This window comes from Citrus clementina, unplaced genomic scaffold, assembly GCF_000493195.1.
Source record: "Citrus clementina cultivar Clemenules unplaced genomic scaffold, Citrus_clementina_v1.0 scaffold_2, whole genome shotgun sequence".
NCBI classification, from domain to species: domain Eukaryota; kingdom Viridiplantae; phylum Streptophyta; class Magnoliopsida; order Sapindales; family Rutaceae; genus Citrus; species Citrus x clementina.
This window is the reverse complement of record NW_006262688.1, coordinates 10408816-10428965: the sequence shown is the minus strand read 5'-3', so window position 1 is coordinate 10428965 and position 20150 is coordinate 10408816. Positions and strand designations below refer to the sequence as shown.

At 31.4% G+C, this 20150-nt stretch overlaps 2 protein-coding genes across 2 annotated transcripts; both read right to left on the bottom strand.

The window, feature by feature from the left end:
- Window positions 1-904: 904 nt before the first annotated feature.
- LOC18050742 (dnaJ homolog subfamily B member 13) lies at window positions 905-4200 on the bottom strand. Its single transcript, XM_006446634.2, has 3 exons — window positions 3838-4200; window positions 2985-3415; window positions 905-1795 (listed from the first exon to the last, which is right to left on the bottom strand). The coding sequence occupies exons 1-3, from the start codon at window positions 4000-4002 to the stop codon at window positions 1357-1359; spliced, it is 1035 nt and encodes a 344-aa protein (XP_006446697.1). The 5' UTR covers window positions 4003-4200; the 3' UTR covers window positions 905-1356.
- Window positions 4201-6945: 2745 nt separating this feature from the next.
- Window positions 6946-7607, bottom strand: LOC18050741. Its single transcript, XM_006446633.2, has 2 exons — window positions 7433-7607; window positions 6946-7314 (listed from the first exon to the last, which is right to left on the bottom strand). Exons 1-2 carry the CDS (start codon window positions 7528-7530, stop codon window positions 7191-7193), a joined length of 222 nt encoding a protein of 73 aa, XP_006446696.1. The 5' UTR covers window positions 7531-7607; the 3' UTR covers window positions 6946-7190.
- Between the last annotated feature and the right edge of the window lie 12543 nt (window positions 7608-20150).

Sequence of the window (20150 nt, the reverse complement as noted above, 5' to 3'; positions counted from 1 at the left end):
AATCTACCTCTTAGTGCGACATGCATCCTGTCGCACCAAAGGGCAGATTGTCCTACGAAAATTTTGTGCGACAAGCTGCCTGTCGCACTAAATTTGTGCAACAGGTGCATGTTACACCAAGCAATCGCACTGAAACTCTCGCAAGTTCATAAAATAATTCATACCACTCAATGATGCGGATTGGTATTGGATCCAAATGGATTATGTTCGAATTTCACATTTATTGTTCGCTATCGCCGTTTGCTGTTGTCTTATGCTGCCATTGGTAATGATTCAAGAATGCAAAACTGCGTTTGATTTGATAAAAGATAAAAAATATTTTTGATTTGTAAATAAGGATAATTTAGAGAAAAAAAATGGTGCTTAATTAATGTTAATTAAAAAAAATTTAAAGAATTAATTGTAAAACTAATAAAAATTTTATGATTACTTTTGTAAATTTCCCAAATTCTCTTAACATAGCTGATTCGAATTATTCTTTTAAACTTAGTACACCGGCAACCGTGATTATGAAATAGGACCTGTCTACCTTACAGGTTCTGTAACATACGCACCCAATGCATGCACCACACCTGTCCTGCATATGGAGAAAAAGCATGCAATTGTTTTTGTTTGGTAGCTAGCTAACCATTCAGGAGCTGGCTAAGTTGGATCTGTATGTTACAGAATCTGTAAATTAGCCAGCTCCTTATGAAATATATTATAAAAATATTTAAAACAATCCATTGAGTAAAATGCAAGTTGACTAAAAAATTGATAGCTTCCTCCAACAGTTTTACTTAATTGACTGAATTCCGCTTTTAAGAGAAATAAAAGCCACAGAAAATTATTTTGAACTTTATCTAACTGGATTTGTAGAACTCCCAGTTACATTCCCCATTCAGCCCAATGCAAGAAACTCGAATCACAGCAAATCTAGTAAATCAAAGACAAATTTTACCACCACATATCAACCCAAAGAACATAAACAGTAGATACGACACCATCCAAAAGGAAATTTTTAGCCACCTAAAACACCCCTATATCAGATTCCTAATATCATCAGAAACCAACACAGGCAATGATGCAGAAATCAATCATATTTTTATTATGAAAGCAGATGTTGGTTTACAGTTGATAACCCCTGAATCTTAAATAAGATGACGACGCAACTCTCCCATGCATTAAGCAGCAACTCTCAAACAAGCCTAAGAAAGTAACTATCAATTTAAGCTAGTAGAATTGTAATCACAATGTAACCAAAGAACCAACCAGGACAGCCGGCCATGTTTCATAATATACTCGATGATCTGACGCGCGGATATTCACAACAAAAAACTCTGTTTCTGAAAAATATCATTTGCCGATGTATCTATTTCAGGGACCAAGGAGTTTCTTGATTCCCGCTTTATGCTCGGCGGTCAACCTAGTAGGGAACCTGATGTTGAATTTGATTCTCAAGTTGCCTCTCTTTGATGGGTCTTTTTGAAGGGGCATTCCTTCTCTTGGGACAATTTCCTCGTAGGTGGGATGAATCACATTGTTGATTGGGATGTTTAAACTTCTCCCATCTAGGGTGGTGAGATGAACAGTATGACCTGTCAATGCTTCTGCAAGAGATATCTTCTGTGTGACAATCAAATCATTTCCATCCCGAGTAAATACACTGTGAGGCTTCTCATCAATAACGAATACAAGATCAGCGGGTATAACATTTGGCTGCTCATTTCCTTTCTCAGGGAAGGTGATCTTTGTACCCTTCTTCCATCCGGGCTTCACATCAATAGTTAGAATTTCCTCTACCTGCATAGTCTTGCTGCACCCGACAAAAACAAGTTAAACCAAAATTGGAAACGCTCAAGAATGTCAGAGAGAGTATTCCTCCTCTCCAGAGATTCCTATAAAACACACCCACTAGTACAATTCACAGTGAAAATTTGTTTTTGGAAAGGAAAAACAGAAAGGGGCAATGCAATGAGATTCTAAAATTATTAACTGATAGCACCACATCTAAGACATTCATCATGTCTGCAAGGTTAGGAACCCAAAGTAAAAAGCTCAAACATAAAACCAGTAGATCAGAACTCATCAACTATTCTAGAGGAAGGATCTCTTGATACCATATATCCATACAAGTACAAATTCTGACTGCAAAATTAACTCGCACCGAACAGCTGCTTTCGGACAGGAGCACAACAAAAGGAAGACCATAAATGAAGAGATGGTATCTAATATTAAATAGAGAGGAGACAGAAAATCATCTAAGCGCTTATACTTCATCTAGTTAAGTTACTACCTGGCTGAGAACCTTTCGAATCGCCGCACTGCTTGATTCAAAAGGTTCTTACAAATGCCTTTGGCGGTTCGTCACAGTTTAATTACAAAAGAAGAACCCAAACATGTAAGCAGATATGATCACAATTAAACATTTGGCTTGTGCACAATCCAGCACTGGAAAAGTTCTGATAATTTCAACTTAGTTAGATTAGGAAAAAACCCCATATTTCCTTCTCCCAAGCCAAAATAATTAGTTCAGCTTGAACAATCATCAGAACTTAGATAAAGCAACGGCCTCAGATTTCCTTCTCATAAATCAACACATCCAGCATTTAATTAGTTCAGTTCAAAGAATCAGCAATCAAGACTGCAGTCAGGATGTTAATTCTGCACTTTAACCAATAAATTATTCCACTATGTAAACTCCAATAAGCCTAGTAGAAGCAATTAAGTTAAGATGAATCAAAAAGACGAGTATACCTTTTAGCAAAGCAAACCCTTTTTTTCCCCCTTTTTGTTGTTTGGGGGCAACTTCTAGACACTATAGCTTTTGTTCTTGAAATTAAGCCATCAATAAGCCATACTTTGATGAGCAGCAGAATGGCTAAATCAATGCTCAATTAAAATTCCCAAAAAGTAAAAGTAACACAACCATAGAATAACTACTAAAAGTAAGATAACACCACCAATACAAAAACAGACCAACTATTAAAACAATAACCACTCACCCACTTATATCAGCTATCTCTCTAGAGATCTTCATCTTCTTAGTGGTCCCCTTATAGAGATCCTCAAGGCTACAAGGCAACTTATTCTCAATCGGAGGCGCTTTTCTTGCCCCACCACCACCCATTGATCCTCCTCCTCCTTCACCGAATGGCCCAAACATATCATCCCCAAATAACCCGCCTGCAAACCTTGAACCTCTCATCCCTCCACCGCCACCACCCATGCCACCAAATGGGTGTGAAAAACCGAAGAACTCAGCAAAAATATCATCAGCACTCCGGGGATTGAACCGAAATGACGTAGGCCCTTCTCCAGTGGAGAAGAAGGACGCTCCACCTGGACCACCAGCATCCGGTGGTGGCATCTGACCCTTTAAGCCCTCTTCTCCATACTGATCATATACCGCTCTTTTCTGAGGATCACTCAGCACCTACACAAACAAAGAGTTTCAATCAATGACCAAAACAAGTATACATCCAAGCCACGTTAATCTCAAAATACAACAAACAGAATCTATTTCACAACCAGCAATGAAACAATTAACCAAGGTCAATGTATAATGGCAAAATAATGAAAATTATAATCTCTATTTAAAACTTCTCCTAAAAATGATTGTGCTATTAATTATCTTGTAGCTTTGCTACAAGTACAGAACCTATCTGATGAGATACCAGAGACGCGTAATAAATTAACTATAATGATTATTATTTTTTTGAAGATTAACATTCACAAAAATTGAACTTTGGACTAAAGAAGCCACAATTACATAGCAATAACGTCAACATAAAGATACTAAAAAAAAAAAAAGTAATTGATGATATGAAGCAGATAAAGGGAGCATTGGAAAGATACCTCATAGGCTTCAGAGATTTGCTTGAACTTAGTTTCGGCATCTTTCTTGTTGTTGGGGTTCTTATCAGGATGCCACTTCATGGCCAGCTTCCTATAAGCCTTCTTCAAGTCATCATCTTTAGCATTCCTATCAACACCCAGTATCTTATAATAATCAACTCCCATCTTCTTCTTCTCCTATCTTTCTCTTCTTTACTTTCACTATCTCTTCTTCTTATTCTGCTTACAAAAATGCTTCAGACTTTCTGTCAATTGTGTGTGGGTAATCAGCTTTTGCTCTAATGGGTTATAAATTTATAATTATAACAATAAGATGGGGATGTGGTTGCAATTTTTGGAAAGTGTTTTTTAGATGAATTTAGAATCCTGTCGAAGGTTCCAGAAATCACAATGGCTTTAAAAATATATATATATTTTCTTCTTGTCTAAAATTACACCTCTGTCACCAATGTTTTCGTCACAGTCATTTGCTACGTCTTTGCTGTCGTTCGTTCTATGATATAATTTAAAGCGTCGTTATTTCAGGTTATATCTTATTTGTATTACTTTTAATAATTTCTTTTAAACATTTGCACAACTGACGACGACGACGATAATTACATTTTTTTATTCGACATATTAATTTTAAATGTAGATAATGTTCATGTAAATTTACATTATTTATCTTGCAATGAATAGATTTTTTATAAAAAAAATTATTAAATAAACACACTCGTATTCTACATAAAATTCAAATAGAAAATAGATTGATTATTGAAAGGTTTAGGTAATTTTCAATACATAACACCATTTTGGTGTAATACCAACACAAAAAAAATCTTTTTCACACTAAATTACTATTTCATCTCCAACCCATTTACACCAAATTTTACACCAAAAAAAAATATTCTTCTTTTTATTCCTTTAATTCTCAAGAATTAATTCAATTAACACAATAAATATTACTATTAATATAGATAATTAAATAATAAGTAATTTTATATCGATTAACAAAAAAATATAGAAAATTAGTACATTATGAAAATTAAACATTACATTAATATAGAAAAATACAATACAATAACAATAATACTCTAGTTATTCGAATTACTAAATTTATCCCATAAATGATCAATTAGTGCATTTCGGAGTACAATGTGAGCTTGTTTATCCTTAATTTGTTTGTGTCGAGCAATAAATTCTTGAAATCTAGTATTCTCATCTACGCTCATATCAACGGTTGGTATTGGGGCTTGCATCCAATCATTAATTGTTGCATTAACATGGCGTTCATCTTCGATTATCATATTGTGCATAATAATGCAAGTAAATTAAGATTTAAGATTATCATATTGGAGTGGTCACATATCATGAAGAAAACAAAATTTTACTTAAAGATTTAAATTCGATAAATGATCCGAGCTTACATCAATATTTTCAAAATGAACAAATTAAGATTTTGCAGAGAAGATTTCAGCAAGGCCAAGCATCTCAAAATACTTTCAATAATATTGGCCAATATTTTGATGATATTGGAGGATCTAATAATGATCTCCCACATTACTAAATAATTGTTCTAATTTATGCTAGTAATAGTAGCTTTTTTAATTTGTGTTAATTTAATTTTGTATTTTTAATTTTGTAATAAGTAATCTAGTAATTAATGTTATTGGCATTTTATTTTTATTATTAATTTTTGTGTTCAATATTTTTATTTAAAATATTAGTATAATATTCAAAAATTAAAAATGAAATTAAAAAAATAACAAAAATAATAATAATAACTTAAAATATTATATAAAATAGGACAAATATGTAAATAAGATAAAGTAATAAGGATATTTGAGACTTTTTGTTTTTAGCACCAAATATGGTGTAATGAATAGTATTGCACCATATTTGGTGCAAGACTATTCATTACACCATTTTGGTGTTACATTGGAGAAGTATTTTACACTAAAAATAGTGTAAAAAGTGATTTGGTGTTAGGTTTAGTGCTACATTGGAGATGCCCTTGATATTAAGTGATTTTAAAAATTGTAATAATTTATTATCTAATTGATGAATGTTGCATCACTTTCGATGTTAGTGAGAGTAAAATTTTGAAATAATTATTTGCTTTCATGTTTATTAAAGTACGGTACTAACTAGTAATAAGAATACATTATTAGTAATTAAGATTGTTTTAAATCTTTTTTAACAAAAATTTTAGACTGACCATATCAAAGCTCAAATGAGATTTGGAAGAGAAATCTCTCTTCCTGTCTCTCTTTTTAACTTGCAGAATTACTTGTAAAATCAATTATATTTATTTAATCTTCACATATTTGATGTCTTTTTCTTGATTTTATCTAAATTTTCCGCTCACATTCCTCTAAGACAAATATTGAATTGATTATCAAAGTGAATTTTGCATTTACCTATACAATGTGGTCAAGCCAGTAACATGTCAATTGAATTTAAAAGCTTGATTCATTTTTCATTAAGAAAAAAAAAATCTAAATTTCTGTTAAAAAAAGGAAGAAAAAGAAAAGAAAAAACAAATAAACTCATCCAAACACATGTAAATGCTGCGATTTCAGGCTTCCAGCCTTCAGGATACTTAAGCCGTTTTGGGCCCATATACTTTGTGGTTGCGCTAAATATATAATTGGCTATCTTTTTTTACAATTTGAAGTTTATTGAGCGTATTCATGACGCAACACAAAGTGACAAAGATTTACTTGAAAATTTTGTACCAACCAAAAATTCGAGCCATACCCAATTTAAAAGAAAGAGGATTTGATTCAACGCAGATTGACGCACATATTCTAGTGCACGATATTGCACGACAAGCTATGATTAATGGGCTGTGAGGCGATCAAATCACTTAAAGAGATAAATAATCGGACTTATATACCAATATTCGAAGAGATAAAAGAGATTTAAATTAAAAAGTCCATGATGATTGACGCTCCGTAATTAAAATTAAACAAAAAATTCTCAGCCTTTCCATGATGATTGACGCTCCGTAATTAATGCGGTTAACCAAAATCTCCAATTTAATTATTAATAGCAAATGTGATTAGTTTTGAAAATTTAGTGGTAAAATGATAACACAATCTAGTGAAGATCGGTATAGAATTCGTGTTGATCTAAGTCTCTGATTTTACGCTTCTTAGGATTCAAAGAAGTTCACAAGATCAGGAACGCAACTCTTTAACGATAAGATAAAAAGTTACAACAGCTAAAAATTACAAACTTCTAAACTTTGATGGATTATGACCATATACAGCAAACTGAAACCTTCTTTGAACAAAGAGTCAAAAGAAGATCAAACGAATGAAATATGAGCAACGTTACATGAAAAAAAAAATGATAATAATAAAAGATAATCAACAAGGAATCTGATCAATAAACCATCTAAGTATAGTAATCGGAAGCTTAACAAGATCCATTGCGATATTTGCAAGTCCGGCGCAGCAAATGCAGCACGGGCACAGGCAGCTCAACACGCTCCTGCATGCCAAATGCCATATATATAATTTATTTTTGAAAAAAAAAAAAAGATTGAACCAAGTTAACTTAGAAAGAAATTAATTGATTACGAGAAGAGAAGAGGAAGAAATGAACGTACCCTAGAAGCCAGATGACAGCGCCAACGAGAGATAAAAGCAAAGCAATGAAAGCAAATGGAAGCCCTATCAAGAAACCAAATGGCCTGCAGTCTCCCATTTTTTCTTTTTCTTTTTTTCTTCGGCTTCCTGTTTCTTTGACGTGTTTTATGGTTTTGAATTTAAAGAGAGAATGCTTTTTTGCTTTTGCTTTTGCTTCTGTTTTTGTTTTTGTTTTTGTTTTTATTTTCAAAATTCAAACAAAGAAAGACGCGGTGCATAACCACCACGTACGCTCCCCTATTTCTGTATATTGACGGGGAGCAGCGTTTTGAAACTACCAAATTTGGACGTGGTCACGACGAATCTTTAATATTTTTTGCAGCCAAGTCAATGGGTATTACCTGAGCTTTTTCTTTTTTGAATCTTCTTGCGCGTTTCTTAAATTTTGCAATTTCGAGGAATGCTCGTGACGACTCAAATGTGTTTCATCCTGTGGAATTTGTACCTTTTTAGGTCAATGAATTGGGTACGACGTCTAGTTTTGGGCTCAGTAAGGCCTAGTAGCACAATAACACGCTATTGATTTTAAGCCCAAATCAGTAAAGCCTAAATGAAGTGCAAATAAATCCACTGGGCTTGAACAGCCTTCCTGTCACTCGATCGATCTTATGGGACTGTGGGTAGTGGTAGCACATACCCACATATTGAGAAGCCTTTTGTTTCTCGATTCTCCTACGGTTTGCAGATGAATTTTCAAAGCCAATTGAAGCCAAATGGAAAAAGAAAACTGTAATAGCAAGTTTTGCTTTACGCATCTCAAGTTTGGGCATAAATTCGAAAATGTAATGAAAATTTTGTGAGGGTTATAAATATAAATTGACGTAGTATCGTGACTTTCTTCTCCAATAATCAATCACACGACAATTATCTCGATAAATTGCTTGAATGTTCCCATCTAAATAGTTGTCGAAGAAGCTTGTTTTAATCTTCAGGAAAGGGATGATAAACATTTGCTCTAAGAATGCACAATATATGTTTCCCATTCATGGAGCTCTATCCATAGCTACTTTATTTGTGGACACTAATAATTAATTAGGCTCATTGCGCACAATTTATATAGGTACTTTTTTGTTCTTTTTTTTTTTAAGGAGTATAAAGATATTGCAATCGGAAGTTTATGGGGGAGTTTAAATCCATACACTTGAACCACAATTTAAAAAGACTATTAAGTACATATATAGATAAAAAAATCTACTCCTAATAGAGGTGAGATCTCCATCCCCATACTCGAGATATAATTGTTGTATTTATTTCTTATATTTTGTAGACTAGTATAAATCATTCTAATTATTTTATATTTTAATCATATTAGTATGTGACCAATGTCAAATATTAAGGAGTAATTTTAATTAGACTCTTATTATGTGATCAAATATTATGTTAATGAGTCTAATTTCATTACACCCTACATAGTAGCATATTATGGACAAGTGTAATATTTAAATTGTGTTATTGTAGCTCATAATGAAATAAGCAATTTTGTACCAATACATGAGGGGTCTATACACTGAACCATAGTATTTAAGTATCTCCAACCCATTAGGAGTCATTGTTCACTCATTTTGATACTTGATCAAGAGTGTAGAAAGCCCTCTTCTCTCTTTCGATCTTGCTTGTGTGCTTGTAGATTGTTGAAGACATACAACTATAACTTGTAGTAGATCAAAAGAAGGTAGGAGCTATAGCTGAGCTTGAGAGCAAACTCGTTGAACACGATGAATCAATGTGTTGATCTTTATAATTCTAGTAAAACAACCCAAGAAGAAGGGTGAATTGAGATTTTTAAAAATTTCTTCAATAATAGTCGCAATCCAACAACTTGAACTACCGAAATCTGATAATGATAACTACAACGATTAATGTAAAGAGATAAGGGCAAAGAAAATGAACACAATGAGTTTTATGTAGTTCGAATACCCCACCTATTGACCTACGTCCATCCCATGCGTACAAGTGATTCAAATTTGAAGATTTTACTAACCAAACTTGACATCCCAAGGCTTCAAAATGAGTACAATTGACTTTAAATATGTCAATGAACCTTTTACAATCTTGAGACGATCCCACACTCTTTACCCAAGTGTTCCCTACAATTTACAAATTCTCAATTTTAAAGATAGAAATGATTCTTACAAGATCAAATTCCTCACAATCATATATAAATAAGTTGTAGCTCAATAAGCAAATAAAAGCTCAAATATGATTAAAATGATCAAGTTTTTAGCTCAATAAAAATTATGAAATTAAGTTAGAGTTGGCTTTTCTATAAATGGATTAAGAAACTAATTGTTGCTCTCTTAAAATAAGACATTCTGTGTGCAAACATGTTAAGATAATTATGAAGTGGATAACCATTTGCTAATGTATGTTACCATTGAGATAATTTGGAATTTTAAATCTAAAATGGATTACTGCTAAAAATAAGTGAATTATCATTTCAAAACAGAATGTTAGTGGATGATCGCTTGGCTAACTTTTTAATTTTGTAATTTTGTATTTTGGCCTCAAAACGTTTTAAAATTATTAAACCAAAATGTTATAAATCTTTTCATATAGGTACTTCTTCAATCTTCATATTTTCAATAATACTGACTTCAAAATATTCAAATTATCTACTTAATCTACATGCTTGAAAACAATCATTTTGATAAAAAGAACTCAATTTCCATTTTTCTTCAAATATAAAAACTTTACAGTATGAAAATAAAGATATATTTAAAATCATGATAATGATTTGAACTTTTAAATACTTAGAGGTTGTTTGTTAAATGTCTGAAATATGAAATTTTATTAATTTCATACATTTTCTAAAATATATATATATATTTTTGGAATCTTATGTCTGATTTTCAGACATTTATATATGAATAGAAAAAGTAAACTTTTGTGATTTTTATTTGAATGGAAAAAGGTTTGAATGACAAGTAAATATTATATTCCAAAAATATTTCTATAAAATAACTTATTTCTTAAACTTTAAAATCTAATCCTCTTTTTTGTTTTAATTTACAAGGACATAAATGTCAAATAACCAAGTTTAAGATATTTTTTATTGTAAAAATAAATAAGATACCACTTATATTCATATATTTAAAAAAGAAAAATAAATATGTCATTCAGATTTTCGTATTCAAACCCATTCAGATTTTAGAAAAATTCAGACCCATTTAAATTTCAAACAAAAAAACAAACGCTACCTTAATTAAGCACTCATTTAATTATACTAGCTTTATAAGAGATATTTGACAAAAAATCACGTAAGCTTGTTCTTGATTTGATGAGCTTTATACATGAATGCTTTGAACTTTGATCTTGATCTTACACGGATGATATTTGCCCTTCAAGAGTTAGTGAGATTGAAACAATATATTTTCTATTTTATTCATAATATGTAGTTTGTTATAATTGAAGTCAAGATTTACATAATCCTTTGGTCAATCCCGAACTTGCATCGATCTCTCTCTCTTGAGCATGTGTTTGAATAAAAGTGTAAGATTATATGTCATTGTCTAGGCTTTTTTTCAGCAATAACTACTCTCACAGATATATTTATCACTATCGATAGGGGATTTGAAATAGAGTTCCATGGAGCCCAAACTAGTACCCTGATCACCATTATGAAGACGATAATCTAGGCTACAGGTCCCGTGACAACAAATTCAAGGTGGGTCAATTATTAAATTTTGGTCAACTTTTCCTCTTCCCACGTAATTAATTAAGCAGCAATTTTTTTTTTTTCTAAGCACCACAAGATTTACTGCTGCTGATCACTGCGTGTGATATATTCATCTCCTCTCCTCTGTAATTAACTTCATTGTCGTCTATAAAGAATGAGAATAAAACTGTGAAGTAGTTAACCGTAAGTACTTCACATGGAAAGGGAATAAAAGATTCTCTCTCCGAATAAGTACTACTACTATATTATATGAAATGCATGCCCATAGTCAAACAAAAAAATGCTCACCACAAATCTATATATTCACAAAATAGTCATCAACGACAAAAATGGCTTCTCTACTCCACATATATCAGTTGTTGCATTTAGAATATCATTTTTCATACCAGACAAAATAATAATTCATCTCGATCTGTTGTATATAATGTGTAATTAATTACAGCATAAAATTCAATGTTGTGGGTGGTCCAATTAATGATTCCTTCGTCTGATCACACGGTCTGTGTTAAATTTTACGTAGTATAAATCTTGCAATTGATGTTACCCATCGAACTGGTAGCATTAATGTGTAGAAAGCACTTTCCTTTATAGGTAAGCTCATTGAAGATTCGATTTCCATTTTCATGCATTTGTGGGGAATGAATTTCTGCCAAACATTTGAAACGAGTACTGATGCTCAAATATATTCAAAAATAGGGACAAAAATGACGTGTTAATTAATGAACAATTTTTTTTATTAAATAGTTTTTTTTCCTTAATTTGTACATGTACCAGTCCTTTTTTATTTTATTTTTTCCTTTTTAACAGATACAATCTTTATGGGCTGTACCATGGCAAAATTGATCTCAAATCTCAGTAGATTTTTTAATAGTAAATATCAATACATAATTTTTAATATAATATTGAAAAGAAGAGTGACATTACCGTTTCAAAAATTTCTTTTTGAAAAAAATAAAGAGTTTTAGACCGGATGAATTATTGAAGGTGGTGGGACTGGGTCTGGGACAGAGCTAAGGTTTTGGATTTTATAGGGTGTGGACAGGGGGACCAGTTTGTGAGAAAATGACCACTTGATAGAGAAAGTCAGATTTTATTTACAACAAAATCACCAGCAGCAACAATTATTGCTATTTCTCAGGACCCACACTAATTCTACATATTCATCATATACAGCAACACTTGCACTATCAACAATGACATCTCTTTTTATGTACTAACAAAATGAAAATCTATCAATTTTCTTGTTAACTTGATATGTTCTCTCATTGTCCCTCATTCCATTATCCCTATACTGGCCCAAAATTACTACATATATATATATATATATATTTTTTTTTGAAAGGAAGAAATTTCATTAAACGGCCAAGGAATTACATAACCAGGGAGGAGGAATAAAACTCCACTCTCCCGAACCTGACATAGAACTCCCCACCCGAGCAACAGTGTGGGCAGCGGAGTTCGCAGATCTACGAATAAAAGAGAACACCACTTCTCCTAAGGACTGAGCCAAGGCTCTACAGTCAGCAATAATAGAGCCAAAACCATTTGGATAATCCAACTTATCATGTAAAGCATTAAAAACAAGCAAGCTATCTATTTCTAACACAACAGACTTAAAAGGGAATTCCTTAAGCAGCTGAGAGCCTCTTTAACACCTATACTACATATATATAAAAGCACACACTTGTATTTTGTTTTGGATATTTATCTTCCATTTTAATTGTGTGTTGTTGTGGATTTTTTTTTTTTTGGGTTTCAACATTATGCATTATATGAAAGGTAATCTACCTAATTAGGTGAGTCATTCTTTTCTTTTTTTGGTTTGAACCACGAGGTGGTCCTAAGTGGGCCTCAACTATTTGAGGCACCTTTAAGCTCGTACCACAATCCAGACTAATCCCCGCTCGCACTGGGTCGGCCCGTAAGGGGTAAAGTGCTGGCCAAAGTGGTGACTCCATACGAGAGCGGAGCTTTAATCTCTGACATCTCTTAAGGAATGAGAGTGCCGAACCACTCACACCAACCAACTTTGGTTAGGTGAGTCATTCTTCTTTTAATTAATAAAGCTTCTTTTATACCGCAGAAGTATCTATTAAACTTTTATATACATAGCCTACACGTTTTAAAATGGTTATTGCTCTTTTTTTTTCTCACCCTTTTTTGAGTTATTGATGGCATTACTAGTATGTCTACCGGTAGCAGATGTTTAATGTGGCTGGCATGATAACTATGCAGGGTTAAAGCCTAATAATAATAATAAAAAGAAAGGCTACTTAAATGTAAAAATTTGTGAAATATATAAAGGCCATTTTGTAGTGAATGACAACTAGCATGAGGCCAAAACACAAATAAGTCTAAATTTAACGTCACATTTATTACAAAAATGATTTTCTTATACTATCATTTAAACTTTCTTGCGACCTGGGTTATTTTTTTCTTTAATGGATCGCCACAATCTATTATGACCTTACTAGAATTAGTAGTAGCACATTTGGGATGATATTTGATAAATTTGAATGACCTGTATACTTATTTAAGGAAGAAGCAAAATGATTCTTATTATACATAAGAGGTAATACAATCAGCTACTGCATGTATGACATGTGTAATTGAATTTAATTTAACCATTATTTGCATGGTAACTTTTTAAAACAAATACATACATATCATAATATCATTTACTTATTATATAATTGACATGATACTTTTGATATATTTTAAAATTTTTCAAGAGGTGCCAACGAGTACTCGAATTCTCTAGATCTTATATGAAAAAACTATAGATATTTGATTCGTAGTGGAAAAAGTCAGATTTGGAAACTAATGATGAATTCATTTTTGGAAATAAAGACAATCTTTAAAAAAAATAAGAAAAAAAATAGCAATAGAGTCCTCGTGATTGTGTTCTTCTCTAGTGCTGTGCATATAAAAGTGGACGGGGTGCTGCCGATAGGGTAAAAGCCTATTTAGTCCATGTATTTTAATATTAGTATCCATTTAGTCTCCGTATTTTTAAAAATACCTCGAAACATCCATGTCGTTAAAGTATTGATACCCCTACCATTACTTTTTATTTCTTTTGGCTTATTTTTACAATATTACCCTTTTATAATAATTTTTTTGTTTGGATATTAATAAAAATAAAATAATTAAATTACCAATTTAACCCTAAAAAATAAAAAATATATATATTAATTTTTTTTTGGCAAGCACCATTTGCACACTTGATAGTTTGCATACAATTTTTGACAATTAAAAATTAATATAATTTTTTTAATTTTTAGGATTAAATTGATAATTTAATTATTTTATTTTTATTAATATCCAAACAAAAAAATTATTATAAAAGGGTAATATTGTAAAAGTAAATCAAAAGAAATAAAAAGTAACGGTAGGGATATCAATACTTTAACGGCATGGATGTTTCAGAGTATTTTTAAAAATATAGGGACTAAATGAACACTAATATTAAATACATGGACTAAATGAATTTTTACCCTGCCGATAATAACATTTCAGAAAAAGAAAGAGGAACTACTAGTTATGTAGACAAAATAGCAAGAAATAAATATCTTAAGAATGGGGACAGTAATTAATTAACAAGATGGGCAATTGGACATGCTGGATTAAACTGACTCTACCAGTTCTTCGATCATGAGGATGAAATTTCTGAAATTGTCACAATCACCTTTTCTGATATCCTGTTTTTGTGGCTTTCAAAGTTCTCAACAAAATTAGTTATCATGGCAACTGTTTACTTGTTTGCATTTTCATTACCTGTCTAGCTAGAGGGTGCTTTACTGATTAACTCAGAATATTAGGGCAACCAGTGTGTTGTTGTTTATTGGTGATCTGGACTTAGGAATACTCTTTTCTTTTTTTGTATCCAATCAGTCTTGATTTACTCGAGTAATTTGATTTCCAATTCTCAAATGGATTTGGAAATAGCATTAATGCACTATAGACATTTTTTTCCTCATATTTAGTGTCATGCATGGCTCATAATATTGATTACATAAAAGAGTATTGTTGTATCCACTAATTACCATGCATGCGCTACTTTAGTGAATAAAATTTCTCAAATTATTACAAAAAGTGGAGTCACAATCTTACTCATATAACTACGTATTAAGAGTATTAACAAAAAAACTCATTTAATTTTATTTCTTTAAATGTTTATTTATTTGTTTATGTGATAAATAGAATAATAAAAAAAGGCCTCTCTCTTAAAAGATTATTCAAATATAAATAATTAGTTTACATAATTTTAATGAAATTCTTCTTTCTCTAAATTTAACTACCTCTAAATTTTTAATAATGTAGTTATAATATTTGTCTCTCTTTAATAATTATAGTATAAAAAATATGTTTATATTATTCGATGAAAGAGAAATCGTTCTTTAATATTATAAAGGTAGAAGAATAATTTTATTCGAGAAATTTTAATATTTTTATTAATAGTGTAATTTTTTAAATAAATAATAAAATCCTCATTTAAAGAGTATTTTAATGATATCTTAAGAGACTTTAATACACAGTCATGTTATCTTTTTAACAAAATTAATAAACCATTAAGACATTCTCAGACAATGATGATTGCCACTAGTTAGTCTCCATCACCATTGGAGTTCCTTGGAGTTGGAAACTTTTCAGAAATTAATGAGAGAGCTTCTTGAAAAGGAATAAGTAGCAGGCTTTATTTATTTATTTATTTTTTAGTTAAGGGAATAAATAACAGTTGAAAACTTGAAACGCATATAATCAAATAAAAAGAAAACTAAAAACTTCAAATTTTTGGTTGAACCTTCAAAAGCGGGATTTTTTTTCCTCTAATTTTGACCAATATGAGAGGTTTTCTCTCTTCCTATTATTTGTCAATAAATATATATAGCTCAACTTTCGACCTTCTATTTTTTTCTTTTACTTTTTAACATAATTCAATAAAATTGAATTCTCACCCATGCATAAATAGCCAGCATCATCATATGCTAGGGCTTTTAATATGCAACGATTAATGATGAATATTCATGATCTTGTATCTTGTAGTTAATATACGGTAATTTCATACACAGAGAATGGGGATTTGAATAATTTGGTGGTCGTTTGAAATTAATGTCAAGTAAATGGGTGATTGCAAAGGGCATTGATTATAAGGCTGACATTGAATCTGCCTCAGGGTCTTCAGTAAACTTCACGTATATAATATGAATATGACCCCCTAAGGAGCAACCCATTTGCTTTCCTCATCAAGTGGAGGATCAAGAAAGTGACTTTCAAGAGACCACTAAATATTGCAAGATGATCCATTTATATATTTAATAATCATAAGCTATTAATTAATTACGAAATTCTCTTAATTGCGTAGGAGAACTAAATTCTTTAAAAAAAATGATAATAATATAGATGATCGTGCATGGTAAGAAAAGAACTAATGATAATGATAATATTGGTTACATCAATTATTAACCTCAACTTAGTCGCATATGTTAGCCCCAAAAAAAAAAAAAACTCAACAAGCTAGTGAATAAAATAAAAGAATAAACGGGATTACAACCTGGGGGACATCAAGGCCTTACCCATTTAGAAAATGAGAATAAATAAATAAATTATTACACGACTAGTGAAACTAATAGTTATGTATAGTTTCGCATGTCAAAATAGGTACATAAGCCTAATAGTGGTACACCGTACTTCTGAAGCTGTAAATGTTCGTCGAATTTCATCTAATTTTTTCATTTTTTATACAAAAATTCATGTTTGAATTTTTCCTATCATTTTTTAAGAAACACTAGATATTTTTATTTATTGGTTAAATCTCTAGTATTCCATTTTTCCTATCATTTTAAAGAAACACTAGATAACTTTTAGGTTTGTTATTCTCTTTTAAGTTCAATAAATTAAAAATTTTCACTTTTAGAAAATGGAAAAACTTGATTACTTCCTTTATATTTACCTAATCAAGGATTAGAATTCTCTTCTAAACTGAGCGCTCCCGAGTTTTTAACAATCTTATACCATATGTTATATAGTAATAGTGTATTGATATATTTAACTTTTTTATATTTTAAATTTATTAATCATATGAATTTTTCTCAAAAAAGTTCATATCAAGATAAGATTTTAATCCTTACCTTAGAATATAATATTAATATAATATATTAATGGGCATGCAAAGACATCAAGATATATTTTTTTAATTCTTACATCTACAAATACATTACGATCTAAAATCTACAGAGAGTTCTTCTGCATACTTTTAACACTTTAAAAATCTATCAAGCAACAGTTTGAAAATCTACTCTCATAATTATTGAGAAAATATCTAATTGAAAATCTACTCTCATAATTATTGAGAAAATATCTACGATATACAAGGAAAATTGCCCCCGTAAGGGCTTGACCTGAACTAATGCCCGCAATTTTGAGCTCAATGACATCAAGATAAACTTGATTCCTGTGAAGTTGTTAATTAGCTCATGCTTCTGGCGTGTATATGGAAAGTTCTGGACATTAGTATAAATACAGATTGTAAATTCAGATTCAGTATGAAAAAGTAAGAAATCAAAGCATTTATCAATTTTCTCGTTTCTTTTCTCAAGAACCAAACAAATAAGTAAACTCTGATTTAAATAACACGCTCTTCTCTTATAAGAAAATTATGCTTTGGTGGATCAACTTAAATCACATGGCAGTCAGAGTTCTAGCTTCACGAGAAGTGATTCGAATCACATAATCACTAGGTTCTGGCAGCCAAACGTTAAATAGAATTGACTTGTCTTTGGCTAAGAAGTGGAAAATTGTCAAGTCAAAACAAGCAAACTTTATACTTATCCAATCATGGACGTAAACATCGGACAACCCGTGATTCAATTGATTCATGATAATCACTATTACACCTCAGAAAATAGTAATAATAATAATGGCAATAACAACAACTGCAACAACAACAATAATAATTGTACTCTGCCTTGACATAATCGTGGCTAAATTCTACACGTTAAATTATGTAATTATTAATTGTTTTTAATGGGAATTATGTAATTAATTTGTGCAAAACGGATGAGATTTGTGAGTCACAATGACATGAAAGATATGCGAACTAGAAAAAGGAAAAACTGGGTGACTCAGGAGACGATTAGATGGTGATGAATGAATTATGAATTAATGCACAAATTAATCACGAAGAAGACTTTCAGTGAAAGTGATGGAACTTGCTGTTTTATTAAAGGACCTGATACCAGACCCCGATGCTAGTGACCCGCTCTGCCCTAAACACGTATAGGCTTTATAGTTTCCATCAATGCAGACCATTTGAAAAACATTAGGTTTAGGGTTTTCATGCCCGTATTAGAGAATAGTTTCAGAATTAGACTTCCAGTGATATGTTTTTTTTAACACAAGGTTCACACATTTGGGAAATTTATAAAAATAACCATAAAAGTTTTACTGTTTTCACAATTAATCCTTTAAATTTTTTTCTATCAACATCAGTCAAACACACGCTTTTCTCCCTAAATTACCCTTGTTTACAAATCAAAAGCAACTTTCTTTCTCCCCTTTCGTTAAACCAAAGGCAGCTTTTCACTCTTGAATCATCACCGGTGACGGCAAAAGACAACGATAAACGCCGACGGTGAACAATAAAAGTGAAATCCGATCATAATCTATCTGGATCCAACACTAATCGACATTACTTAGTGGTATGAGTTATTTTCTGAAATTGCTCGAGAGTTTCAGGGAACTGCAGTCGTGGGTGAGTTGGTGCGACAGGCGCCTGTCGCACCAAGAGAGATTGTAAACTGATTATGGATTATCGGATTTTGGTTTTATGAAGTGCCCACAAGCTTAAAGAAAAAAAAAAGAAGCGCGAAGTTGCTTGTAACTTTCAACATGATTAACAAATTTCAACAGATCGATCCATCTCTTTCTTGTTAGCCTAAAGGGCTGTACATAATGTAATTTTGATGATAACAAACATATGTATTGAGTGATTTAATAAATATTGTATTTCACATTTTCACTAGTTTTTGAAGGATAATATTTATGCAAGTGAATCAAGTGAAGTCAAGATTGAAGACACTCAACGGACAACGGCGACATCAAGAATAGTCTAGAGCTCAACGAACAAATTAGTGCGATAAATTCTTGTAAAGCCGGTATGATTTAATTGATGCATGATTTAGCATTTGAGAAGTTCAAGAAATTAATTTAATTAAATATTTTTCATAAACTAAAAGTCTTTGTTTTTATAAAGAAAAGTATTTTGTGAATTTAAGTAATTTGGACTTAAATGCTAAGATTTGAAATCTTTGATTTTAAATAAGTATTAAATTTCGGAGTTGGACGTATTTACAAATATTTTAAATGTTTGGGCCATACTATAATTTATGAATATTTTGGACTAAAGTGAAAGGTTTTGAGAACTTTGAAAAAATGGGTATTATGTTGAAAAGGACCTTTGTGCGAAACAATAAAATCTTTGGGGCCATATCATAATTTTAGGAAGTTTGGGAAAGAAAATTATTTTGGGAAGTTCTGAAATTGGACCTATTTATAAAGTTTTCTGACGTTTTGGGCCATTGTATAATTATAGAAAGTTGTGGGCTAAAGTGTAATTTCAATGAACAGTGTTACTGTAGCAATTCAAAAATAACGGTAATATTACTGTTCCTGAGCGGCTAGCCAGATAAATCAAGCGGCTAACCGCTTGAGCGCTGGAATTTGCCTATAACGGCTAGTTTTTGGGCTTTCACTATAAAAACTCAACTCAAACTTCATTTTAAGTACCAACACAAGCAAATATAAGATCATATAACATATATTGAGCTTCCATTTCGTAAATCATCATTTGTTGAATCATCATTGAGCTATAATTTGTTATTCACTCTTAAAGAGAGTTTTATTGTTGTGAATTTCATTTCTCATCAATTTGTGAGTGTACAAGTGTGGGAAACACTTGGGGTGAAGAGATTGGGGATATAATCTCTTGTTGTAAAGGTTCA